The sequence below is a fragment of the Coffea arabica genome, chromosome 6e (genome assembly GCF_036785885.1).
Source record: "Coffea arabica cultivar ET-39 chromosome 6e, Coffea Arabica ET-39 HiFi, whole genome shotgun sequence".
In the NCBI taxonomy this organism is placed as follows: domain Eukaryota; kingdom Viridiplantae; phylum Streptophyta; class Magnoliopsida; order Gentianales; family Rubiaceae; genus Coffea; species Coffea arabica.
The window spans coordinates 55,942,864-55,966,457 of record NC_092321.1 but is presented as its reverse complement, the minus strand read 5'-3'; the positions used below and the strand labels follow the sequence as shown (position 1 = coordinate 55,966,457).

The following is a 23,594-nucleotide window of genomic DNA, read 5'->3' as shown; positions in this document are numbered from 1 at the left end:
TAGTTGTTAAAATCATGATCCGGATGTAGGATTGTTAACACCAAGTTAACACCTACCACATGCTTTATTATTGTAGAGATATCATCTTGAGTTCTATCATCTTTAGTTTTTATGGCCTACCCTTGACATACCTTGAATACTAAATTAGGCCTTTTAGTTAACATCAACAAAGTCAAAATTCATATAAGTTCTTTAACATTTTAAGTAGGTATGTGTATATATATATACATATATATATAAATATATACATATATACATACATATATATATATATTAGGGAAAGTGCTCACGCATCACGCGGGTGTCTGGTACCTATGGTTAAAGAAGATATTTCATTGGATAAATAATAGTACATTATGGAAAGCAATGGTCATCAAATATGACAAAACTAATAATAGTACATTCTAATTGTAGCACACACTTGTATATTTTGTTTTATCAATACTTTCACGATTTTACCATTCCCAAAAGGCCCCCACAAATATCAGTTGAAAATCGTCCAAGAATAGACATAAGTTATTTCAGACAAAGAAATATCTTCCAACAACTAGTTATAGCAACCTATTAATTGCACAATGTGTTAATATGTCTTTGTGTTAATTGCACAACAAAAGCCACACTTCAATTAAATGTGTCTATAACACCATTATAGTAATTATACCAACACATAAGCTTATATGAATTGTATTCATGATTGCAAAATAATTCCATATTCCTGAATTTTTGGGATCAACCTGGATTTTTTCTTTGTTTTAGTCATATTTGTAGTGTGTGATGTTCGGAATTTGTGATTTGAGGGGATTACTTAAAATTAACAAAAGTATATTGTTAAGGAGAATCTAAACAGGAGAAAGCAATAGATATTGAAGAATTAAAAGAGCTCAAAAATCTAGCAAAAAAGGAATAGAGAGTTGGGAGCTGTCTTAACTCTAAAGGATATATATATATATATATATGTGTGTGTGTGTATATATATATGTATATATATATATATATATGTATATAGATGTGTGTGCGCGCGCAAGCATGCGTGCATTTGTGTACATATGTATATCTAGGGGAAATTTTTGTCAGGCAACATACTAAACATCTTTTGTGAGGCCCAAATCATTTTTAGTTATTCAACCACTTTATCCAGGGGAAGTTTTTCACCAAAATGTGAAATCTATTCCTCAATAAAAATAGCAAGCAATTGTTGTAGGCAACAGTTAAAAAAAATTGACATAGACTAAGGGACGTAACAATTTCAGAGACGAAACAAAAATAATAAATATGCCAACTTTCAAAACAAAACTCAAATATAAATTTCAATATTACTTATTTATAAATAAATCTACATTTAAAAATGCATGGATGTGTAAAAAACACAATGCTAAAATTGTTGGACACATTTTTTTTTCCATGCCAAGAGGCTGGGCTTCCTCGCTGAAAATTTGGAGCCCCAGAAATAATGCATCCTTACATCCTTACAATCCTTCATTTTACGTTGACGGCATCAAAACAAATGCAACCTTCTCATTGTCGCTGCCAAGTCGTAGCATGGGGAGTAGTTTTGGCAAGAAGCATTTCGTCCTTATAATATAGTAGTTAAATATAAGATGAGGAACCAATAATTATAATCTTTTCGTATTAATGTTGCATATTACTGTACTATATGACCAAAGTTAGTTGATTTTTACACACAAAATGCTGTACTTTACATATTTATCCAAGGTAATATGGTTTACAAGGTTAGCTCAATATTCAAAATCCAACAGTATTAATGATTTAGAATTATAATAATAACAACAACAACAACAACAACAACATTTTCAAATTGAGATATTTCAATTCAATGGCTAAATCAAGTTTTGAATTTATTTGGATTGGTTCGATTTTGATCACCATCACGGGTTAAGTTAAATCAAGTTAATTTGCAGAGGAGCAGGAAAAGATGGATTGGATGATTTGAAAGAAGTTAATGTCAATGAGAGACCTTAGATTGAACCCTCTCACTTACACTTAAAAAAAAAAAAATCAAGTTAATTATCAAACAAATAAAACTTTCATCAGTTCATCAACTCAAAAATTTCAGCCTCAAAGTTTAAGACTTCTATTTTATAATTTTATTGTGGGCCTTGACGCTTAATATTCATTTTCAAAGGAAGCCAACCATATATTTGTTAAAGGGTATTCCAGACATGAGTTGTCCATTGAAAATAGAGGATTGGGTAAGTTTTCGGCTGCACGGTCTGGAACAATGGTTAAAATGTTCCGGACTGGTGTGTATAAGAAATGGTCTGGTCAGGAGATTGGGCCATGTTGTATTGGCTCTTTGCTTGCTTCTTTGCAATTTCGCCTATTCTTTGAGTCAGTCCTTTTCTGTTTCCAACCATTGACTTATAACTTAAAAAGTCTGCCAAGTGAACTATTTCAAAAGTTTTAATTTAATCCCTTTGTCAACTTAAATTTTTTGAAGATTAATGCTTAATAATTTGAATCATAAAATAGAAAACTATAAAATCTTATTAATATATTCAACTATGCCACCTTAATTCAACATAATACATAAGGACTACTTCCAGAGAAATATTCAGCTATTATGGTTCGAATCTTGTTCGGAAGGGACAAGGGATAGTTGGAAAAGCATTTTCGTCCAAAAGTGCTTGTTATTGTAGGGATACAAGACATTTAAGCATAACAGAGTACCCCTTGGTAGTCATTGCACGATTCCAAGAGTATTCTGGCTGTTTTGCGGTTTGTTTGCAAAGCTCTTGCTCAAACAACGGCATTTACGTATTGGAGTTCCTTTTACCTAGGAAGAAAAAGTACTCAGGGAGTTGGAGAACATTGTTGCCCATGCTAATGAAAACGTTGAAGACATTCCGCCGGAGTGTCTGGTACAGTAATGAGATTTGATATATGAAGAAGCACGGAACTCCCCCTGACCGAGCTGACCTGATGAGCTCGGGGTGCCGATGGAAGAGCTGGTTCCAAGCCTGCTAAACAAACAAGGGTGAACTAACAGAGGGGGCCCGAGGGTTGTCCCCGAGGGCACTCCAACGGTCAAGTTAGTTCTCCGGTGAGTAGGGGAAGTACTAACAGTAAAGCAGTCGGGAGTAATTTGCCAATAGTCAGCGTATCTTGCACAGTAGGTATGGGTTACCATTTATACCTGTTGAAGAGTCCGACCTCCGTACGTTCCGGGATTTGCCGTGGATAGCTCCCCACCCCGCCCTGAGGGGGATTCTTCCCGCCCTCTGCGGGGTAGCTCTCGGGAGCCTCCCGGAGCCCTAGCCGCCGCGCACCCTGGGCTGGTTCCCCGTGGGCCCGGAGTGCAAGCCCAGCTCGGGTCGACCCTGGGTTGCCACGTGTACAGGCCTAGGATGGGGCCTCTGCACTAGCCCCCTAGATTAGGTCAAGCTCCCAGGCAGACCTGATCTATCACTTAGCCACGTGGAAACCCATCATCACGCTGCTCTGCCACGGTCACCTCCGGGACAGTGCTGACATTGGGAAGTGGCGTCCGCGTCCTTTCAGTTGTCGCGTCCCTTCGGTCTCCGTACCCCCATTAAATGTGTTCACATGGGACGGTTCAAATTCAAGTAACCGTCTTCCCCCCATTTCGCTCCCTATAAATAGTGGCCGCCAAATTCCAGTTAACTCTATTTGCCATTTTCTACTTTTCTCGTGCGTTTCCAACTTCCAGTAGTGCATTTCCGGCCAACAGCACCCAGATTCCGGCGATCCCGCTTCAACTCCAATACATTCCTTGTCTGCTAGTAAGTCCTTTCCCCTTTCCTTTCGCATTTCCTTTCCTCCTCCTGCCATCCTTTGCATTTTATGTCGGGTCTCTCCGACGTCACTTCCACCGCCTCCCAGACTCCACTCCGTCGTAGAGCCACCAGAATCTTCATCTCCTCTTCATCTTCATCTTCATCTTCATCATCTCCCTCTCCTTCTCCTTCTTCATCCTCTGCTTCCAACCCCAACTTTTCCATTCCTGATTTGCTTGAGCCCATTGACATCATGAGTTCCACATCTACTCATTCCCCTTCCGCCCGGCTCCTGGAGGAGGTGGCCGAGCTCGATGCCCTCATCGAGCAGCGAGCCACTTCTGTCCCCTCCCCCAAGTCTCCACACAACTCCAACGGCGGAGCCCAGGAGGGAGCTGGGGAGGACAGGGACTCCTCAGAGGGGACCCCTGCCGCCGAGCAGGGGGATAACCCTAAATTTAACTACGGTCACCCCGACCGGGAGGAGACCACCCTCCCGCCCGGGGCGGTGGCCAATCTGGCCGCGTCCTTCTCTATTCCTTCGGCTTTCGAGCCCCGAGCTGCCGGGCCCACCGACCGGGCTTGCCGACCTCCCCCAGGCTTTGTAGCCATCAACAAAGAGCAATTGGTCGCGGGGCTTCGACTCCCCATTCCTCCGGCCCTGGCCGAGATCCTGAGCTACTGGGGGCTCAGGATAACCCAGGTCCACCCCAACTCGATCAGGATCATCGTCGTATTCCTGATCTACTGCCAGATCTGTTTCATCCCCTATTCTCTCTCTCTCTTCCATTCCAACTACGCCCTCAAGGCTTCTCTCCCTGGGTGGTACTACTTCTGCCGCCGCTCTACCAGCAATCGCGGCGGGAAGGGCGCCCAGGATCTAGTGTATGGGGTCCCTTCTTCCGTAAAAAACTGGAAGGGGGACTTCTTTTTTGTTTAAAACATGCGATTCCCCCGCAACGCGTGGAAGGTTGGGGGGGGTCGGGGACGACCCCTATCCGGAGGACCTGGACCCTGAGGCCTTTGGCCAGCTGCTGGGCTCTGCGGTGAAGCTGTACGCAGCCAAATTCTCCACTGAGCAGATTTCCGCAGCCGGGCTGTTGGGAAAGTTGTCCGGGTCCCCCGGAGGGGTGGAGTTCTCCCCCGCCGACCGAGATACCTGTAATACTGCTCCTGTTTCCCCGTTATCTGCTGCCTTTTTTCCCCTTTGTTTTTCTGATCTGTAGCACTAATCCGGTGATGTTTTCCGCAGTGAAGAGGCTCTCCCGGCTACTGGGCGCGCCGACCGAGGAGGCCGCCTCCGCTGAACAGCCTGAGGCGGCGAAGAAGGCCCCTGAGGCCTCTGCGACCCCTGGGGGCAGTTCGACCCCCCAGAAGGAGGCCTCTCAAGCTCAGTCCCCCTCCAAACCAGCCCCCGGAAAGAAGAAAGCAACGGGGCAGAAGAGGGGGCGAGAAGACGAACCTTCCCAGCCTGGGAAGAAAATCGCGCAAGGCCCAGCTCAGCGACCTCTCCTGCTGACGTCTGGGGGCCCCGTCCACCTGGGGGTAGGCTCCGCGGAGGAGCACGCCCAGGAGAGCGCCCCCGCGAGCTTGTGGCACTTCCTCCACGTGGCTCCCACGAAGCCGGGGCAGGCCCCCACAATGCATGATCCCCGGCACTTCTGCCCGTCCTGAGAGCTCTCCATCAATGACCGAGCCCAATTCCCCGAGGTGGCTCGCGAGCTGGTCACGGGCTCAGTCCTTCCACGTGACAAGAAGTCGATGGAGCTGGCCAGCCCGTCCGAGCTCCAGGACATGTACTACACCGCCCAGGCCCAAGTAAGCCCTCTCCCTTTTAGGCCCCTTGGGTCCCTGTTCTTTCTCTGAATGGGGTTAGCAGCACGCTAACTTTTACTCTCATCTCTTCAGGCCAACGCCGCCGGTGCTGCCCTGGTAACCCGCTTCTCCGAGCTGCCTCCCGACCTGGAGAAGATGCGGAAGAAGATTCAGGAGGCCGAGCAAAAGCTGGCTAAGGCCCTTAAGGAGGTAGACTCCCTTAAGGCCAAGTTGGGCAAGGCTGAAAAGGGGCTGGAGGACTCCCAGGTCCAGCTCGCCTCCACCCGGTCTGAGCTGGACCAGGAGAAGAAGGGCGTGGCGAAACTGAGGGAGGAGCACGCCTTTGAGCTCTCTGGCGCCCTCAGCCGGGAGCGCAAGAAGGCGGTCCGGGACTTCATCCGCTCCGACCAGTTCGCCGATGACGTGGCCTGCCTCAACCAGCCCATCTTCCAGATGGGCGCTACGCGGACCCTGGACAAGGTGAAGGGCCTCAACCCACCGGCTTCAACCTGGTGGATTTCCAGGACTACAATCCCGCGGTCGAGGAGAAGCTGGACTGGCTCTTCGATGGGTACCGCAAGGGGCATGCCCTGAAGGATCTGGTGGGAAGGAGTGATGTGGGGGCCGAGCTGGAGGAGCTCCCCCTGGAGGAGGAGGAGACTCCTGGCAGGGCTTCCGGGAAGGAGCCTGTGGCCTGAGGCCGACCACTCCAGAAACCCTTTCCGTCTCCCTGTAAGGATGTGACCATGCTCCAGTCGAAAATGCCCTTGAGGGTCCATCTGAGACGGAAAGGCTTATAAGGATGTGACCATGCTCCAGTTGAAAATGCTCTAGAGGGTCCATCTCCCTTTTTGACAGCCTTCTCCACCATCTTCCTTTTTAACAGCCTTCTCCACCCGACCTCCAACATGCTTAAGGTGTACCTTCAACTCCCGCCTCAAGCAGGTCGCCAGCAAGAAGAGGACGTAGCCAGGTCCCCCTTTCCTTGTCTAGCTCGGTAGGCCTTGTAATATATAGGTCGGAAATTTTGTAATAGATAGGCTTTAAATGCATATACGAAATTCGAAGAAGACTTTCTCGTAATTCTCGCATACGCCAACCTCTAGCAACCAAATCCATGTACTGGCCTCCTGGGTCGAGCACCAGATATGCCCCCCTCTTTAATCTAACAGCTAAATTGTCAAAGGCAATCAGACTATCAAACCCATGTGCCGACCTCTCGGGTCAAACACCAAGTACACTCATCGAGGAGACGTGCCAGCCCATTGGGACTGAGCACCAAACTTCCAAGATAGTCCTGCCGACCTCCTGGGTCGAACGACGAACTCCCGAATTTTAACGAACCCCCAATAGCTCACTTGAAACTTTCAGGATAGTCCTGCCGACCTCCTGGGTCGAGCGCTAGGATTTAGAATCCCTGCCGTGCCGACCTCCTGGGCCGAACACTCCCGCGTACCGTGCCGACCTCCTGGGTCGAACACTACGCGAATCCCCGCCGTGCCGACCTCCTGGGTCGAGCGCTAGGATTTAGAATCCCCGCCGTGCCGACCTCCTGGGTCGAGCGCTCCCGCGTCTTACCGTGCTGACCTCCTGGGTCGAGCGCTAGGATTTAGAATCCCCGCCGTGCCGACCTCCTGGGTCGAACACTCCCGCGTCTTACCTCCTAGCCCCCCATTAGGACATTTAGTGAAGGAACGCTAAGTGTGCTAGTGTAAGATTAAAACTCAAAAGACAAACAAGTACAAATGGAATTAAAATTCGAAAGTCGAGCCTTTATTGAAAGACGAAACTGGAACTTGGACTCCCAAGAATCAGACAACCGAAAATTCTGGTCTAACCTACGCTACAAACAGTCGCAGATTGGAGAAGTGCCAAGTGCGGGGTACCTCTGATCCATCCATCTTCGCGAGTTTGCAGTACCCAACTCGGCTTGCCTCCAAGACCTTGTACGGCCCTTCCCAATTCGGATCAAGTTTGTTGGAGCCACGTGTCCGGCTGACCGAGTTCTTCCTTAGGACAAGGTCCCCTGGCTGGTACTGTATGGTCCTCACTTTGGCGTTATGATAGCGGGCGAGCTGACTTTTGTACTTAGCCATTCGCACCGCCGCTTCCTTACGCTTAGCTTCCAGCGTGTCCAAGTTGTACCTCAGCTCTTTCTCGTTGGTTGTCGCAACGAAGTTCTGTGTCCGGGGCGAGGGGAGACCAATCTCCGCGGGCACTACAGCCTCTACTCCGGAAGTCAGGGAGAACGGGGTTTCTTGGGTGGCCACCCTGGGCGTGGTGCGGTAAGCCCACAGGACGCTAGATAGTTCGTCCAGCTAGTTAGACTGGGCTAACTCCAACCTAGTCTTTAACCCTTGCAGAATTGTCCGATTAACATTCTCCACCTGGCCATTGGCCTGGGGGTGTCCGACCGAGGTGAAGTGTTGGTTAATCCCTCGTTCGGCGCACCAGCTTTTGAAGGGATTTTCTGCAAACTGTCGTCCGTTGTCGGATATCAAGACATGCAGGATCCCGAAGCGGCAGATTATGCTTTTCCAGAAGAACTTCTGAATCGCTCTACCTGAGATAGTGGCCAGGGGTTCGGCTTCCATCCATTTCGTGAAATAGTCGATAGCCACCACCAGGTGCTCGTACCTGCCCGGAGCTCGGGGGAAGGGACCCAGGAGGTCTATTCCCCATTGGGCGAAGAGCCAAGGACTGTGGATGGGGACCATCTCCTGGGCGGGCTGGTGGCGCAGCGGGGCGTGTACCTGACAAGCTCGGCACCTCTGAACCAGAGCTGCAGCGTCAAGAAACACCGAGGGCCAGTAGTAGCCTAAGAGCAGACACCTTTTGGCTAAAGCTCGGGACCCCATATGTGCCGCGCACAAGCCTTCGTGCACTTCTCGGAGGACATAGTCGCCCTCCTCCGGAGTTACGCACTTTAGCCAGGGAGACAAGTAAGACCTCCTATAGAGGGTCCCCCCGTCGTAGGCGTATTTGGCAGCTCGGAGCTGGAGTCTACGAGTCTCGTTTTTGTCCTCAAGGAGGGCACCCGAGTTGAGGAAGTTTACGAGAGGGGTCATCCAGGTGGCCGAGCTGTCTATAGCCAGGACCTGGAGCTGGGCGATACTTTTCTGCTTTACCACCTCCACCAGGACTTCCTTGTTCAGGTGCGAAAACGAGGAGAATGCCAGCTTTGACAGGGCGTCTGCGCGCTTGTTTTGCGATCTCGGTACCCGTTCGATTTCAAAGGCATCAAACAGGGCCGCTGCCTCTTGTACCTTGGCCAGGTATCTCTTCATGACATCCTCCTTGGCTTCGTACTCCCCGCAAACCTGGAGGACGACGAGCTGGGAGTCGCTCCTAACTTTAATGGAGGTTACACCCATCTGGTGGGCTATCCGCAATCCTGTGAGCAGGGCCTCGTACTCGGCCTCATTGTTAGACGCGGGAAAGTCGAATCGGAGAGCGTATGTCAGCTCCTCCCCGGTTGGCCAGATGAGCAGCAGGCCTGCCCCGCTCCCCTCCTTGCTCGAGGCTCCGTCCACGAACAACACCCAAGGCTCTATCGGTCCGACCTCCTCGGGCAGAGTGCTCAGCTCAGTCGTGGGCAGACTGGCTCCTTCAGCGAGAAAGTCTGCTAGGGCTTGGGCGTTGATGGCCGTGCGGGGCCGGTAGCCGATATCGTGCTCGGCTAGCTCGACGGCCCACTTAGTCATCCTGCCCGAGACCTCGGGTTTTGTGAGTATTTGCCGTAGAGACTGGTCGGTCATGACGACGATGCTGTGAGCCTGGAAATAAGGTCGGAGTTTCCGGGCAGCGTGCACCAAAGCCAGGACCAGTTTTTCAGCCGGCGTGTACCGTGTCTCCGGCCCCTGTAGAGCTCGGCTGACATAACATATCGGCCTCTGAGCCCCCCTGTCCTCCCGCACCAAAACCGCGCTAACCGCCTCATTGCTAGCGGACAAGTACAGGAACAAGGTTTCTCCCTGTTCCGGAGCGGTTAGAGTGGGCAGCTCGACCAGATACGCCTTGAGGTCGGTAAAGGCCATCTTGCACTCCTCGATCCACTGGAAGTCCTTGGACGCCCTAAGGATTCGGAAGAAGGGGAGCCCCCTTACCGCGGACCGTGAGAGGAACCTGCTCAGGGCGGCCATCCTTCCCGTGAGCCGCTGGACCTCCTTCACACTCTGTGGGGGGGCCATGTCCATGATGGCCTGGAGTTTCTCGGGGTTGGCCCGGATTCCTTCTCGGGATACCAAGAAACCGAGGAATCGGCCCGACCTAACTCCGAAGGTGCACTTCTTTGGGTTCAGCCGCATCCGGCTCTCTCGCAAGATGCTCAAGATTTCCCTTAGGGTGGGGACGAGCTGCTGATCAGTTCGGCTCTTGACGATCATATCGTCTACGTAGATTTCCATGCTTCTGCCGATCTGTTTTTGGAACAACTTGTTGACCAGGCACTGGTAGGTGGCTCAAGCATTTTTCAGCCCAAAGGGCATGGTCCGGTAGCAGTAGGTTCCTTCCTAAGTGATGAAGGAAGTCTTCTCCCGGTCCTCCTCAGCCATCTCTATCTGGTGGTATCCCTTAAAAGCATTCAGGAAACACAAAACATCAAAACCGACAGTAGCATCTACTAACCTGTCGATTCTCGGCAAGGGGAAGCAGTCCTTCGGGCAGGCTTTATTGAGATCTGTAAAGTCGACGCACATCCTCCAGAACTGGTCCTCCTTCTTCACCAGAACAGGGTTGGCCAGCCAGGTCGGGTAGTAGACCTCCATGATGATCGTGGATTCCAGCAGCTTTCCGACCTCCTTCCTGATGACCTCGTTCCTCTCCGGAGCGAAATTCCTCTTTTTCTGCTTTACTGGCTTGAAACGGGGGTCTATGTTGAGGTGGTGAACGACCAGGTCGGTCGGAATTCCGGGCATATCCTCCACCGTCCAGGCGAAAACCTGGGCGTACTCCCTTAGGAGGGACTTCAGGTCATCCTTCTCCTTGGGCGGTGGCAACGCACCGATGCGGATTACCTGATCGGGCCTATCCTCCTTCAGTGGGAACTCCTCGATCTCATCCGGAGTGCCCAGCTGCCGTTCCTCCTCGCCCGGGATGTAAGGCTCCAAGCTGGTCGCCTGAGCGACCACCTTCTCGTGTCCCCGGAGCATGGCTAGATAGCAAGTTCGGGCCACCTCCGGACCTCCATGCACCTCGGCAACTCCTCCCGGGGTGTGGAATTTGACGCTGAGGTGGAGCGTTGAAGGAATGGCTCGGAGGGAGTTCAAATCGGGCCGACCTAGAAATATGTTGTACGGGGACGGCTGCTTGACCACCACAAAGTTGACAGGGATGGTCCGGCATCTGGGTGCCTGACCTACTGTGACCATCAGGATGATCATCCCCTCCGGGTTGATGGGTGGTCCCGTAAAGCCTACCAGAGGTGTCCGCACAGGAGTTAGCTGTCCATCTTCCAGGCCGAGCTCCTTGAACACTCGATAAAACATGATGTCGACCGCACTTCCTTGGTCGACGTACGCCTTCTTCACCCGATAGTTGTTGGTCACAACATCGATGACGATGGCCTCATGGTTCCCAGATGCTAGGGGAACCGCATCCCTCGGCCCGAAGTGATCTCCTCGTCCATACGCAGGCGTTTTAGGGAGTCGTCTCCTTCGGGAGGAGATCGCTTGTTTTTCCGAGCTGTACGGCTGTCCCCCCCTGTGGGGCCGCCGGCAATGGTGTTTATCACCCCGGCCAAGTTGTGGGCATCTTGGTCGGGTGAATAACCCCGGGGTACGCCACGCCGATCTGGTCGGTCACGGTGCTGCCCCTCACTTCTCTCGCCACGGTAGGTGCGTCCCGGCTCCTGGCCTGGGCGACCTTGCCGCACAAATCGCCCCAAGAAGCCGCGCTGGACAAGGTCCTCGATTTCTCTCTTTAGGGCCCAGCACCCCTCAGTGTCATGTCCGACGTCCCTGTGGAAGGCACAGTACCGGTCCTGGTTTCTCTTATTCCGAGGTGTGCCCATTTTAGGCGGCCGGTCCCCCAGGCCCTCTGTCTTCATGACAGCCAGTATTTGGCCCCTGGACCGAGTTAAGGGGGTATAGCCTTTCTCGGGGATCGGTGGCGGAGTAGGGGCTTTATCCTTAGAGAGGCGATCGAAAACGTTCTTCCTGGCCTGGCCGTTCTTTGTGTCAGGGGGGTTCGCCCGTCCTGTCCGGTCCCTGAGCTCCCGATCGGATTCTCGTTTCAGGCGGCCGGCCTCCTCTGCGTTAGCAGCGGCATGAGCCCGGGTCAAGAGCTCTCCCAAATTCTTGGGGGGCTGTTCGACAAGCTTGTAATAGAGCTCCTCTACCCTTAGCCCGTTCATGAAAGCAGTCATGACCACTTTCTCATCCTTGTCCCTGATCTGCAGGCTTTCTGTATTGAAGCGCGTCATGAAGTTCTTCAGGGACTCGTCCGGCTTCTGCCTGATGGCCATCAGGTGGGCCGCGTTTTTCGAATAAGTCTTCGATGAGACGAACTGGGAGGCGAACTGTCTGGCCAGCTCGGTGAAACTCCGGATAGACCCCGGCGCCAGGCCCTGGAACCAGAGCCGTGCCTTACCCTTAAGAAACATGGGGAAGGTCTTGCAACGGAAGGCATCCGCAGCTGTTTGTAGACGCATGTGCGTCAGGAAGACCGAAAGGTGGTCTTCCGGGTCAGTCGAGCCATCGTACAGCTCGATGTTCGAGATTTTAAACCTCCGAGGTAACGGGTAGTCCTCGACCTCTCGGGTGAAGGGCGAGGCTGCGTAGTTGCCCTCATACTGTTGTGGTCGCAGGATCTGCCCAAGCTCGTCCCGGACGGGCTGCCATTGGGGAGGGTCCCACGGCCGGCTCCTGATAGACCGGGCGGGGGAGCGCTCCGGCTCATTCCCGCAAGCTTCCATGAGGAGGGGTTCCTCAGCCGACCCCCGGCGGACCGGTCGCGAGAATACCTCTCACTGTCCCCGACCATCGAGGCCTGCGGCCTGGGAGGAGTCCGCGGTCGCTTCCTCCTGGGGGGCCGGTCCCGTGACTCGTCCTCTGATGGGATGGGGAGCGGCTCCCTCTCCTTCCCCTTCGCCTTAGAGGTTTGTGCTCCGTCAGCCTCTCCCCCCTCCTTCGCCTGCCGGATTATGTCTTCCAGCATGGGGAAATTCTCGGTCACAAACTGATAGATCTGCTGTTTCCGTTCCCCGGAAAGGGTCGAGCCCTCGGCTCCTCGGGGCGCCTCGGTCTCCAACCGCCGGGATCCCTCGTCGGCTCCGGGATCAGTGTTATCCACGGTTCGCTTGGAACGCGTCTTCGCCATCAACACAAATACTCGTATTTTCGTTCCCACAGACAGCGCCAACTGAAGAATCACGGAACTCCCCCTGACCGAGCTGACCTGATGAGCTCGGGGTGCCGATGGAAGAGCTGGTTCCAAGCCTGCTAAACAAACAAGGGTGAACTAACAGAGGGGGCCTGAGGGTTGTCCCCGAAGGCACTCCGACGGTCAAGTTAGTTTTCCGGTGAGTAGGGGAAGTACTAACAGTAAAGCAGTCGGGAGTAATTTGTCAATAGTCAGCGTACCTTGCACAGTAGGTATGGGTTACCATTTATACCTGTTGAAGAGTCCGACCTCCGTAAGTTCCGGGATTTGCCGTGTATAGCTCCCCACCCCGCGCTGAGGGGGATTCTTCTCGCCCTCTGCGGGGTAGCTCTCGGGAGCCTCCCGGAGCCCTAGCCGCCGAGCACCCTGGGCTGGTTCCCCGTGGGCCCGGGGTGCAAGCCCAGCTCGGGTCGACCCTGGGCTGCCACGTGTACAGGCCCAGGATGGGGCCTCTGCAATATACAAATAGATTTTGGATAAACAAAATAAAGTGATGAACTGTGATTTGGTGCCAGATCTTGGCTTGACCCGAGCCTGATCCATGGTTAGATCATGCCCAGGGTGGTCCAAGTCTTTCCAGTTATACATTCAGTTTTGGATTTGGTCTGGATCACATAGGTCTCAGGTCTTCTTAGTGAATCAGATCCAGTTCTGTGAACCAAAAGGTGGTTACTTGGGGCTAGATCCTTGTAATGGTCAAAAAGTGGTTGTTTGGAACCAAATGGCTGCGTCAGGTCATTATGTGGACATAAAAAACACTTATTCCTATAAAAATAATTAAGTCTCATTGAATTAAACTGACTTTGGATTTGATTAATTCTAAGTGAGAACAATTAGATTATGCTATCTACTTTTTCCTTTTTGTTCTATCCTAGGGGTAAATGGCCACTACTCCTAAGCAAACAACTAAGTAGTATGGGCAATTAAAACTTTAAGAACAGTAGTCAACAACGGCGGCTAGCCTCGTTGGTTTTTCCCTTTTCTTATTCCCCTGGCCAAGTAATAATCCCGCGGGATCTGGCCTTCTTTTCCTCTTCTAAGTCGGCTGGCCTTTTCTTGCCTTTTCTCCCTAATTCCTTACAAAGACATACGAGAGTCTCTTTCCTCTCGTCAAACTCAAGCTAAAAAGACTTCCTAATAATCTAGAATCCTAGTCTCTCTGAACTTTCCTAATCTAACAGATTTTCTAATAAAAAATAGTTTCCTCATAGTACTCAACTACTAAATAGAAAATGGTAATAATTATTCCAGCATAGCCTCGGACTTGGAATCCACAATTCTTTGGAAACTACCTGTGCGCGTGAGATCCTGAATCTTCTGGACTTGAATGTAGGTTCCGAACGTGCCACCACTAAATTAGATGGAAATTGTCCCTTTTAATCATGTTTTGGTTATTTTTCCTACAATTAGCACCATTAACCAAATATAAGTAGAATCCATCAATTAATACAATATTTGGCTAAAATAAAAGGGAAAATAAACATAAAGTAAATAACAATTTCACATCCCATCAGCAAACAACTAAGTAGCATGGGCAATTAAAACTTTAAGAACAGTAGTGTTTTCATGCCTTATTAGTTTATCATTTCTTCTCCTTTTACCATGTGAAACAGTCTTCAATGTTATAAACATACATATATATATATATACAGACACATATATAAATTATACATACATACATATATATATTTATATATACGTATGTATGTATATATTTTATACTTATAATATAAGAAAGATTAATTGAATATTTTGAAAAGAAACATGAGGAAGAGGATTTGAACCCAAATAGAATCTAAAAAACTTACTAGCAACCACTATGCAAATTCAAAGAGTGAATGGCCATTACCTAAGAGAAGGTAAAAAATATTGGTCAGATCCATTTCAGGTTCATAAATTCTCTTCTTTAAACAAAAACAAAAAGAAAAGAAAAACCAAAAAAATTTTCCCTAATCTTCTATTTTCGACTATAAAATAAATATGACATATCTCATGCATATTCTTATAAAGCCAAGCAAAAGCATTAGAAAAAAACTTATTGTTAAAGTTGAAAGTACAGACTTAGGAACATGGGCACTGATGAATTCGTAGGAGATTGATATGAAGAACCCAACATAGGAGATTGAATGATCTCTCTCACTTATATAAATCCTAATTAGTGTACAATTTCACGACCCTTTCGGCTCTTGCTTTTGATTTGCTTCCACGTTGTTTCGCTTGCAAAATTCTTGGCTTTAGTCCTATTTCTCTAGTCATCCATTGACTAAAAAATACGTACAGATAACCTTTTTTGGCCCATTGAACAATTGGGACCACTTCATATTGCCTGCACATGTACCATCTTGGTTCTAGCTTTTGCCTTTTGCTTGCTTCCATGTTATTTCGCTTTTTTTTTTAAATTCTTCTAGCCGGTCCTTTTCTCAAAACCTATAAATTGCTCTCTAAAGCCAAGTTTATGTGCAAAGCAAAAAGATAAAAATGCCCTCATTATAAGGATAGTGTCTAATAATCTTTTTTTTTTCATTATTGTTCTTTCTTCTTCTTCTCCTTTTTCCTTATTATTTTTACATCTTTTTTTCCTCGTCTTCGAATCCTAAATCTGTGTATCAACTTCAGTAATAATAATGTGTTAAAAAATTTCCTTTTGCGGTCAAATAACTTTCTTACTAAAAATATTTGGTCATCATTATTTATCACAAGATAACAAATAGCATATAGTAACAATTTCAAGTATTTGCTATTGATAATGATCACTTCTTATGCTTCAATTTTTATTAAAAAAAATAGAAATTACTATTTGAATTTTCACGATGTTTTAGGATAACTAAAATTTATATATATATATATATATATATAAAAGAAAATGCCACAACATCATAGTGACGTATGGGCCCTGATGAGCATCAACTTTGTTCCTCGATCTGTATTGCATCTGATGTGGGATCCGGTGTAGGGGGTGCTTGAGAATAAAACTTTGACCTTTTCTCTTTACAAATGTAAGTTTCGAACTTATTTCTCTGATTTCGAAAGACATGAAATTTTTGATTTGTGTTTTAAAGATCAAAAATTACTTTTAGATGACTTAGTATAACTAAATCCAATATCGAGTGACAATTCAAAATTTTTGAAAAATCCTTTTTCTAGACTTTAGTGGTCCTAAATCTGTGGTTTTGTTAAGTTCTATTGCGGGGTTTTTTTTTTTTAATTTTTATTTTGGAAATAATATCGGGGGACAGCTTCAACCATTAGAGCCATGTGAAGGCCTTGTAGCATTTAGGTTCTAGCTTTTGCTTGCTTCCATGATATCGGCCCCTTTTCTCAAAGCCTACAAATTGCTTGCTGAGAAGTAAAGACAATTGTATGTGCAAAGCAAAAGGATAATAATTCCCTCCATGTAGGGCTTTTACCAAAAATGTTTGGTCATCATTAGTTATCACAAGATAATAAATAGCATTCGTTAACAATTTCAAGTATTTTCTATTGATATTAATTTCTTCTTGTGCATCAATTTTTATTAAAAATAGAAATTATGAAAATAATTTTACTAAACATAAACTTTTTAGTTTATAAAATTTGATAATAATTAGATATATTATATAACAAAATAACAGTGTGTATATTTGAAATTCAAAAGAAATTTTAATAAGAATAAAGAAGAAATGAATAAGAAAAATGGAAAGATAATTATAAAATTACTTATGCTCTATGTATAATGATAGGTTGCGATTTTATCATTTATTTTATTATTAATTTCTCCTATTACCTGACCCAATCCGGATTAATTGTTAGATTCTACTCACTTTTAGTATTTTACATATATTTCAGGGAGTAGAACGAAAATACCATAATAAGTGCCGATTTGACAGTTATCAGGAAAGAGTTCAAGTAGCTGGCATCCAGGGCATTTTTGGAATATCAAGACGTGACCCTCTTTGGTAATTTGGAGAAGACAGCATAAAAGAAGGAGAGGAACGGAGGGCTTCGGGGGGTTCTTTCCCTTGGGGGCTAGAGCCGCCGCGCAGAGGCCAGGGGGCTATCTTGCTTCCTTAATTTTTCGTCTTTTAGCTTAGCTTGTTTTTCACTTTTTTTTCTTCTGAGCTTTTGGGTAGTTATTCTCCACGGATGGCAGGAGGAATTGGAGCTTCTCCTTTGACTTTTCCGCATGGTCCTTGAATAGTTTCTCCCTTCTTCGTATGTAGACACATCGAAACAATCTATTACTTCTTGTAATTTGCTTTTCGCCTTGAATATAACGAATTGAGTTTTCCTGATTCTTGGGCACAATGGCCGCAGCTTTTGCTTTAATTTGGTGTGGATTTTGTTCATTAATTATGAACTAATCTCCTCACTCTAGTCAAGGGACAACTGATGCTTGGAGTCACCTAAAATTGTGAGATCGATTTAATTTTATCTTTTCTTCTTATTTATTGGTATTCGCATATTCCTTGGTTACAATGTTTATGATTGTTTAATTGATTGATTGTCTTGGATCCGGATAATTAGTTAATTTGATGATCTATTATCAATTGGGACGTTAAATCCGTAATTGTTTAATTGTCTCAAAGTAGTGATAACTGGCATGATTGGATTTGTGTCAGGGGGATATGCGGGCTAATCTAAAATAACCCTGGTAGTGTGTTATTTGGTTAGAATAGGGCTCCTCTAATACGTAAGGAAATTGGGGAATTAAATTCTATGGGCGTACCTAGGATTATTTCTCAATTAGAGCAGTGATTAACGGGCGTACCTTGATCACCAACACAGTAAGGAGGGGTTGACTGCCATCGCTTGTTTGGTAGTTATAACCTATTTACTGATGAATAATTGGAATTGCCTTGGCTTCAATGATCAACTAGGTGAACCATTGCTGAAGTTATTCCTTGGCTAGATCCTTAATTATCACTCATTTGATTTTAGTATTTTGTTATTTAATTTTTAGTAGTTTCTTAGATTTTGGTTGAATTTCTTTGATTGTCACCTTCTGCATAAAAACACCCCCTTTGTTACTGTGAACTTAAAAAGAAACAGTTACTCCCAGTCCCTGTGGATTCGACCCTGCTTACCACTATCTACAGAAATTACCTTTAGTTTGAGCAGGTTTTATTATTGCACAGGCTGACACCCTGTCAATTTTTGGCGCCGTTGCCGGGGACTGGTGTCAGATTAATTTGTTTCTTTTTGAGTTCACCTTGTTTCCATTTTTAATTTATTTTTCTCTTATTTTTTTTATATAGTTTATGGCTGCTAACATTCCATATTTTGATGATAGACTGGACTTTGTTCCTGAATGGGGTTATGAGACTCATGTTTTTACTAATGATCAATGGGCTGTTGCAAATTGTGGAACTTATTTTGACTCAGATTATTCAACTGACACATGCCCCGCATTTCAAGATAATATAAGTGCTCCAATTGATACTTTTGGAGATTTTTCACCCCAATATCAAACGCAGTATGACTCTTATTCAAACGGGTATGATCAAGGATGGTGGGATAATTCCAATTTTAATTATGCGGCGGGGCCAATGAATTTTCAACAGCAAGAGTCTCAGCAATCATCCTCCGTGTCAGGCATGTCTCTTGAAGAAATGATGGAATTACTAATTGCTAATACAAATCGATTTCATCAGGAGACACAAGCGAGCCTAAATCGATTTCATCAGGAGACACAAGCGAGCCTTCGCGACCTGGCAGATCAACTATGTCTATTGACATCCAGAATGAATCGATTGACTTCTCCAATGGAAGAATTGCCCTCGAAAACCATTGTTGATCTAGAAGAAAATGAGAGTGCAATTTGCTTGACTGGTGATGAGGAGCTGCAAGAGTGTCAAAATGAGAAATCTACAGATGCAGTTGAAAAAGAAGCCGAAAAGGAAGAAATGGAACCCCAACCGCAACCCATTCAAGTGAACGAATCCAGTGAACAATCTCCAAATGCGGTGACATCTTCTCCACTCCTTAATCAATATTTTCCTGACTCCTATTCTTCAACTCCTGTTACTGAAATTGATTTTATTATACCAGAAAATTTAAAATTTCATGACAGGAATAAGTTAAGAGTGGAGATGGCAAAATATTTTGAACCAATGAATGCGTGTGATGGAGGAGTGAGTGGAGAATGCAGATCATTGTTGACTTGTTTAGCGTCATTTACTAGTCCATGGAAGACCGTAACTCGTGTGTTCAAAAATTACTCCATCTATGAGGGTTACCAGGATCACATTGAAGATGAAGTATTGAAACGAGCCACGAGATTTTATCCTCCCTGAGCAAATACGACATGTCTAGTCAAAGACATTAAAGAAAGGCGCTCATTGGGAGGCAACCCAATTATTTCTTTTAATTATTTGTTTTGATTTCGTGTGATAGTTTAAATATATTTTCCTTGAATTTGTCTGATTTCGGGTTTCAATTTTCGTTTTTGATGATTTATAGGTGTCTTTCTGTCATGACGCGCCCGCATCATGACGTCTGGAGAGCTCACGGTCAGAATCGTCAGAAGGGATTCCTACCCCCATGACGTGCCCACGTCATGTCATATGGAGAGCTCCAGATTCTGTGCCTTCATGACGTGCCCACGTCACATTTACGGGAAAGGTAAGTATTAAAAAAAAAAAAAACTCAAGAACGGTTATTGATTTTCGATTAATCTCTAATTTTGAATTTCGAGAATAACATTTGCAAAAAAAAAAAAAAAAATTAAAACAAAAAAAAAAAAAACAAAAAAGCACAAAAAAAAAACAAAAAAAAAAAAGAAGAAGAAGAAAAATTTTTCAACCGTAGCTAGGTTTCTCAATTTAAAAAAAAAAAAAACATTTTTTTTCTTTCTTTTCTTTCTTTTTCTTTCTTTCTCTTCTTCTTTCTTTCTTCCTTCTCCGCTGTTTCTCTCTCCCCCTTCGATCCACCGCCGCCAACCGCGACCAGCAGCCGAGCGTCCAGCGCCGCCACCACAGCGGGTTGTCCCGCGCGTTCCTCCCTCTCGCCTTAAGAGTGCACGCCGCCCACGCCGTCAGCTCTGCTACGAGCCTTGCGGCCGTCCCACGGCCGCGCGACTCCTGCCACCACCATCGCGCGCAACCCTCCACCGTGCGCTGTTGCGCAGTTCCTCTCGAACAGCCCACGCCCACCAAGCAGAGCAGCCCAGCTCGATCCGCTGGCCTCTCATCTACCAGCGACGACTAGTTCACAGCCGCCGCGGCCATCAGCCGCAACCCACGCCTCCACTGCCGCCAACCAGCAGATCTCCAACGCACGCCGACTAGTCCACTCACGCCGACCAGCCCACGCCGCTGCTGCCTCCCGAAGCCACGGAAGCACTCTGCCCGCTACCCTCTGCTCTGTCCGCCGCCCGACGTGGTCCTGGTGGAGGTATCTGGACTTTGTCCCTCACTTTCTAGCAGCCCTGCCCCTGCTTGTTTGAGTCGCACAATTGTTGGGCTTGATCATGCTCTAGCTTAGTGTTGGTGGTCATTGGCCTTTTTGGTTGAACTGCTGCTAATTTTGGGGTGTCCCCTGTGACTGCGGTGTTAAATTTTTAAATTTCTGAGCTACCCTTTCTGAGTTTGCAACAGCCTGTTGAATTGGGTAGCATTTGTGCCATTTGATTTGCTTGTTAAAACTGGGCAAATTTATTTCAATTGTTTGGGGTGTTCTGTCCATCGATCCCAGTTCTGATTTCGTGGGGGTTTATTTCCATTGCCTGTTTAGAAAGAACTTTATCTGTGCTTTTGGGTCTAATCATTTTTGCGAGTCTCTGTTTCCTGTCCGGATTGATTTGTTCCCTGGATTGATTGTTGACTTCAATGAGCTGCGTTTCCACCTAAGGCTCCTCTGCTTGCTTTGTCCATTATACTTTTAGCCCTCTGTTGACTTTCTTTGGAGATTTGGAATTATTCACTGGTTACTGGATAAATATTGGGGGGTTATTGCTTGAATTGTTAGGACTGTAGTAGCGCAAATTTCTGGGTTGTTTGTTGAATCGGAAGGGCATTGTGACCCCTGCATCGCTTCTTGAAGTTGGTTAGCTAATTTTGGTTTACTGGGTGTGTTTAGTCTCTTGATTTCACTTGCCTTCTGTAGTCGTTTCAATTGAGTTCATTTGCTGCCTTTGTTGGAGCATCTGTTGCGAGTGTGGCATTGTATAGCTTCTACTGTTGGCTGATGCATTGGTGGCCATAGGTAGCGTTTACTCTGCTCTGTTATAGCTATTTCATTGATTTTGGACTACGTTTTGCACCAGTGGTACTGGTTGGGGTATTTTGACTAGCATTTGTTATTTCCAATTGGTTGGCTACCTGATTGTGATTGTGTGGTTATTCTCCAATTTCTATACTGCTATTACTGGAATTGCTGCTTTTGAGTTGAGAAATTAACTGTCTATTTGGAGGCTTTGTTGAGATTTTGGGTGGACAGAGTTTTGCATTTGCTGGTTGAATTGAGTTATGATGACTCAGAACTTGGGCGCGTACTTCCACCACATCGGTTTCCCTCCATCGTCCCCGCCTACCCCGTAGCCACTTGAGAGGGAAGTTTCGTTGTCCTTTTCACTTTAACTGCTTTATTTCCTCCATTGAGGGCAATGTAGGATCTAGGTGTGGGGGGGCAGCTGTGCTAGTTTTTCTACTTTTTAGTTTTTCTTAGATGTTTTTGCTTTCTTTTTTTTAATTTGCTATTTGTCCACCTCTCGTTCAATTTCTTTCTTCCTTTTTAATGATTAGCTCATAAGTGATGCCAAAGTTTGATGTTGGATTATTGCCTCTATTTCTACTTTTGTCAAGTTTTAATAATAAAAGGGTGTCAAGTTAATGTGGTTGAATCCAAGAACATCTCTTTGGTGAATATCGATAATTGTTTTACTCTTCTAATTTTTTTTGGTTAACTCTCCTAGGCATAGGGAATGATTATAGGCATTTTCATGTGAATTGGTCCGATTATTAACTTTAGTTCTCCATGTTTGAAAATGAGGTTAGCTGATGCAAGTTTTCTTTTGGTTCTTGTGTTATATTGAGTTTTTGTGATTTTTAGCTATGAATAAACTTGACTGTACTCCGCTATTAGTTACTACTGAGTAACCGGGGATCTGCACCTAAAAGTGTTGATTCTCGCGTCAAAAGGTAGTAGTTCCTATGAGTACGTGGTCACGTGGCGATAGAAACTGAGTAACCGGGCTCCTTCATCTGGCCAATGTTGGAGTTCGCGTCAAAAGGCTCAAATGGCTAGCGACTAAGTCTTTTGTTACTATTGAAAAAAGAATAAAAAAAAAAGAATAAAAAAAAAGAAAAAGAGAAAAGTAGAAAAAAACATGTGTGAAAAAAAAAGTGAAGGTTGTGTTAGTGTGTAATGAAAGTCAGCTTGCCGAATTATGGATTTAATGTTGAGATTTTGGTTAATAGTTGGACCATTTGCTGATAAATGTTATGCGTTATTCCTTCTTCTTAGATTAGTTAACATGAAATTAGAGGGTCTTGTGGTTTAGAAGCTAACCGGAGTGATGTTTCTTGGACTTGACCATTGATGTTTGATTATTATTTTTCTTGGTATCTTGGCAATATGGTAGATGGAGTAATGACCATTGTCAAAAATTGGTGTTTATTTGATGTTCTCATGCTTGAGGACAAGCATGGTTTAGGTGTGGGGGAAATTGATAGGTTGCGATTTTATCATTTATTTTATTATTAATTTCTCCTATTACCTGACCCAATCCGGATTAATTGTTAGATTCTACTCACTTTTAGTATTTTACATATATTTCAGGGAGTAGAACGAAAATACCATAATAAGTGCCGATTTGACAGTTATCAGGAAAGAGTTCAAGTAGCAGGCATCCAGGGCATTTTTGGAATATCAAGACGTGACCCTCTTTGGTAATTTGGAGAAGACAGCATAAAAGAAGGAGAGGAACGGAGGGCTTCGGGGGGTTCTTTCCCTTGGGGGCTAGAGCCGCCGCGCAGAGGCCAGGGGCTATCTTGCTTCCTTAGTTTTTCGTCTTTTAGCTTAGCTTGTTTTTCACTTTTTTTCTTCTGAGTTTTTGGGTAGTTATTCTCCACGGATGGCAGGAGGAATTGGAGCTTCTCCTTTGACTTTTCCGCATGGTCCTTGAATAGTTTCTCCCTTCTTCGTATGTCAGACACATCGAAACAATCTATTACTTCTTGTAATTTGCTTTTCGCCTTGAATAGAACGAATTGAGTTTTCCTGATTCTTGGGCACAATGGCCGCAGCTTTTGCTTTAATTTGGTGTGGATTTTGTTCATTAATTATGAACTAATCTCCTCACTCTAGTCAAGGGACAACGGATGCTTGGAGTCACCTAAAATTGTGAGATCGATTTAATTTTATCTTTTCTTCTTATTTATTGGTATTCGCATATTCCTTGGTTACAATGCTTATGATTGTTTAATTGATTGATTGTCTTGGATCCGGATAATTAGTTAATTTGATGATCTATTATCAATTGGGACGTTAAATCCGTAATTGTTTAATTGTCTCAAAGTAGTGATAACTGGCATGATTGGGTTTGTGTCAAGGGGATACGCGGGCTAATCTAAAATAACCCTGGTAGTGTGTTATTTGGTTAGAATAGGGCTCCTCTAATACGTAAGGCAATTGGGGAATTAAATTCTATGGGCGTACCTAGGATTA

At 45.8% G+C, this 23,594-nt stretch overlaps 2 protein-coding genes across 2 annotated transcripts; both read right to left on the bottom strand.

The window, feature by feature from the left end:
* Window positions 1-10,081: 10,081 nt before the first annotated feature.
* LOC113696836 (uncharacterized) lies at window positions 10,082-11,056 on the bottom strand. Its single transcript, XM_027216220.1, has one exon. It carries the CDS (start codon window positions 11,054-11,056, stop codon window positions 10,082-10,084), a length of 975 nt encoding a protein of 324 aa, XP_027072021.1.
* A 95-nt stretch (window positions 11,057-11,151) lies between these two features.
* Window positions 11,152-12,219, bottom strand: LOC113696835 (uncharacterized). The gene has a single exon (XM_027216219.2). It carries the CDS (start codon window positions 12,217-12,219, stop codon window positions 11,152-11,154), a length of 1,068 nt encoding a protein of 355 aa, XP_027072020.2.
* Window positions 12,220-23,594: the final 11,375 nt, after the last annotated feature.

Coding starts and splice junctions, on each gene's coding strand:
- LOC113696836 (XM_027216220.1), bottom strand. CDS start 11,056: ATGTTTTATCGAGTGTTCAAGGAGCTCGGCCTGGAAGATGGACAGCTA.
- LOC113696835 (XM_027216219.2), bottom strand. CDS start 12,219: ATGCGTCTACAAACAGCTGCGGATGCCTTCCGTTGCAAGACCTTCCCC.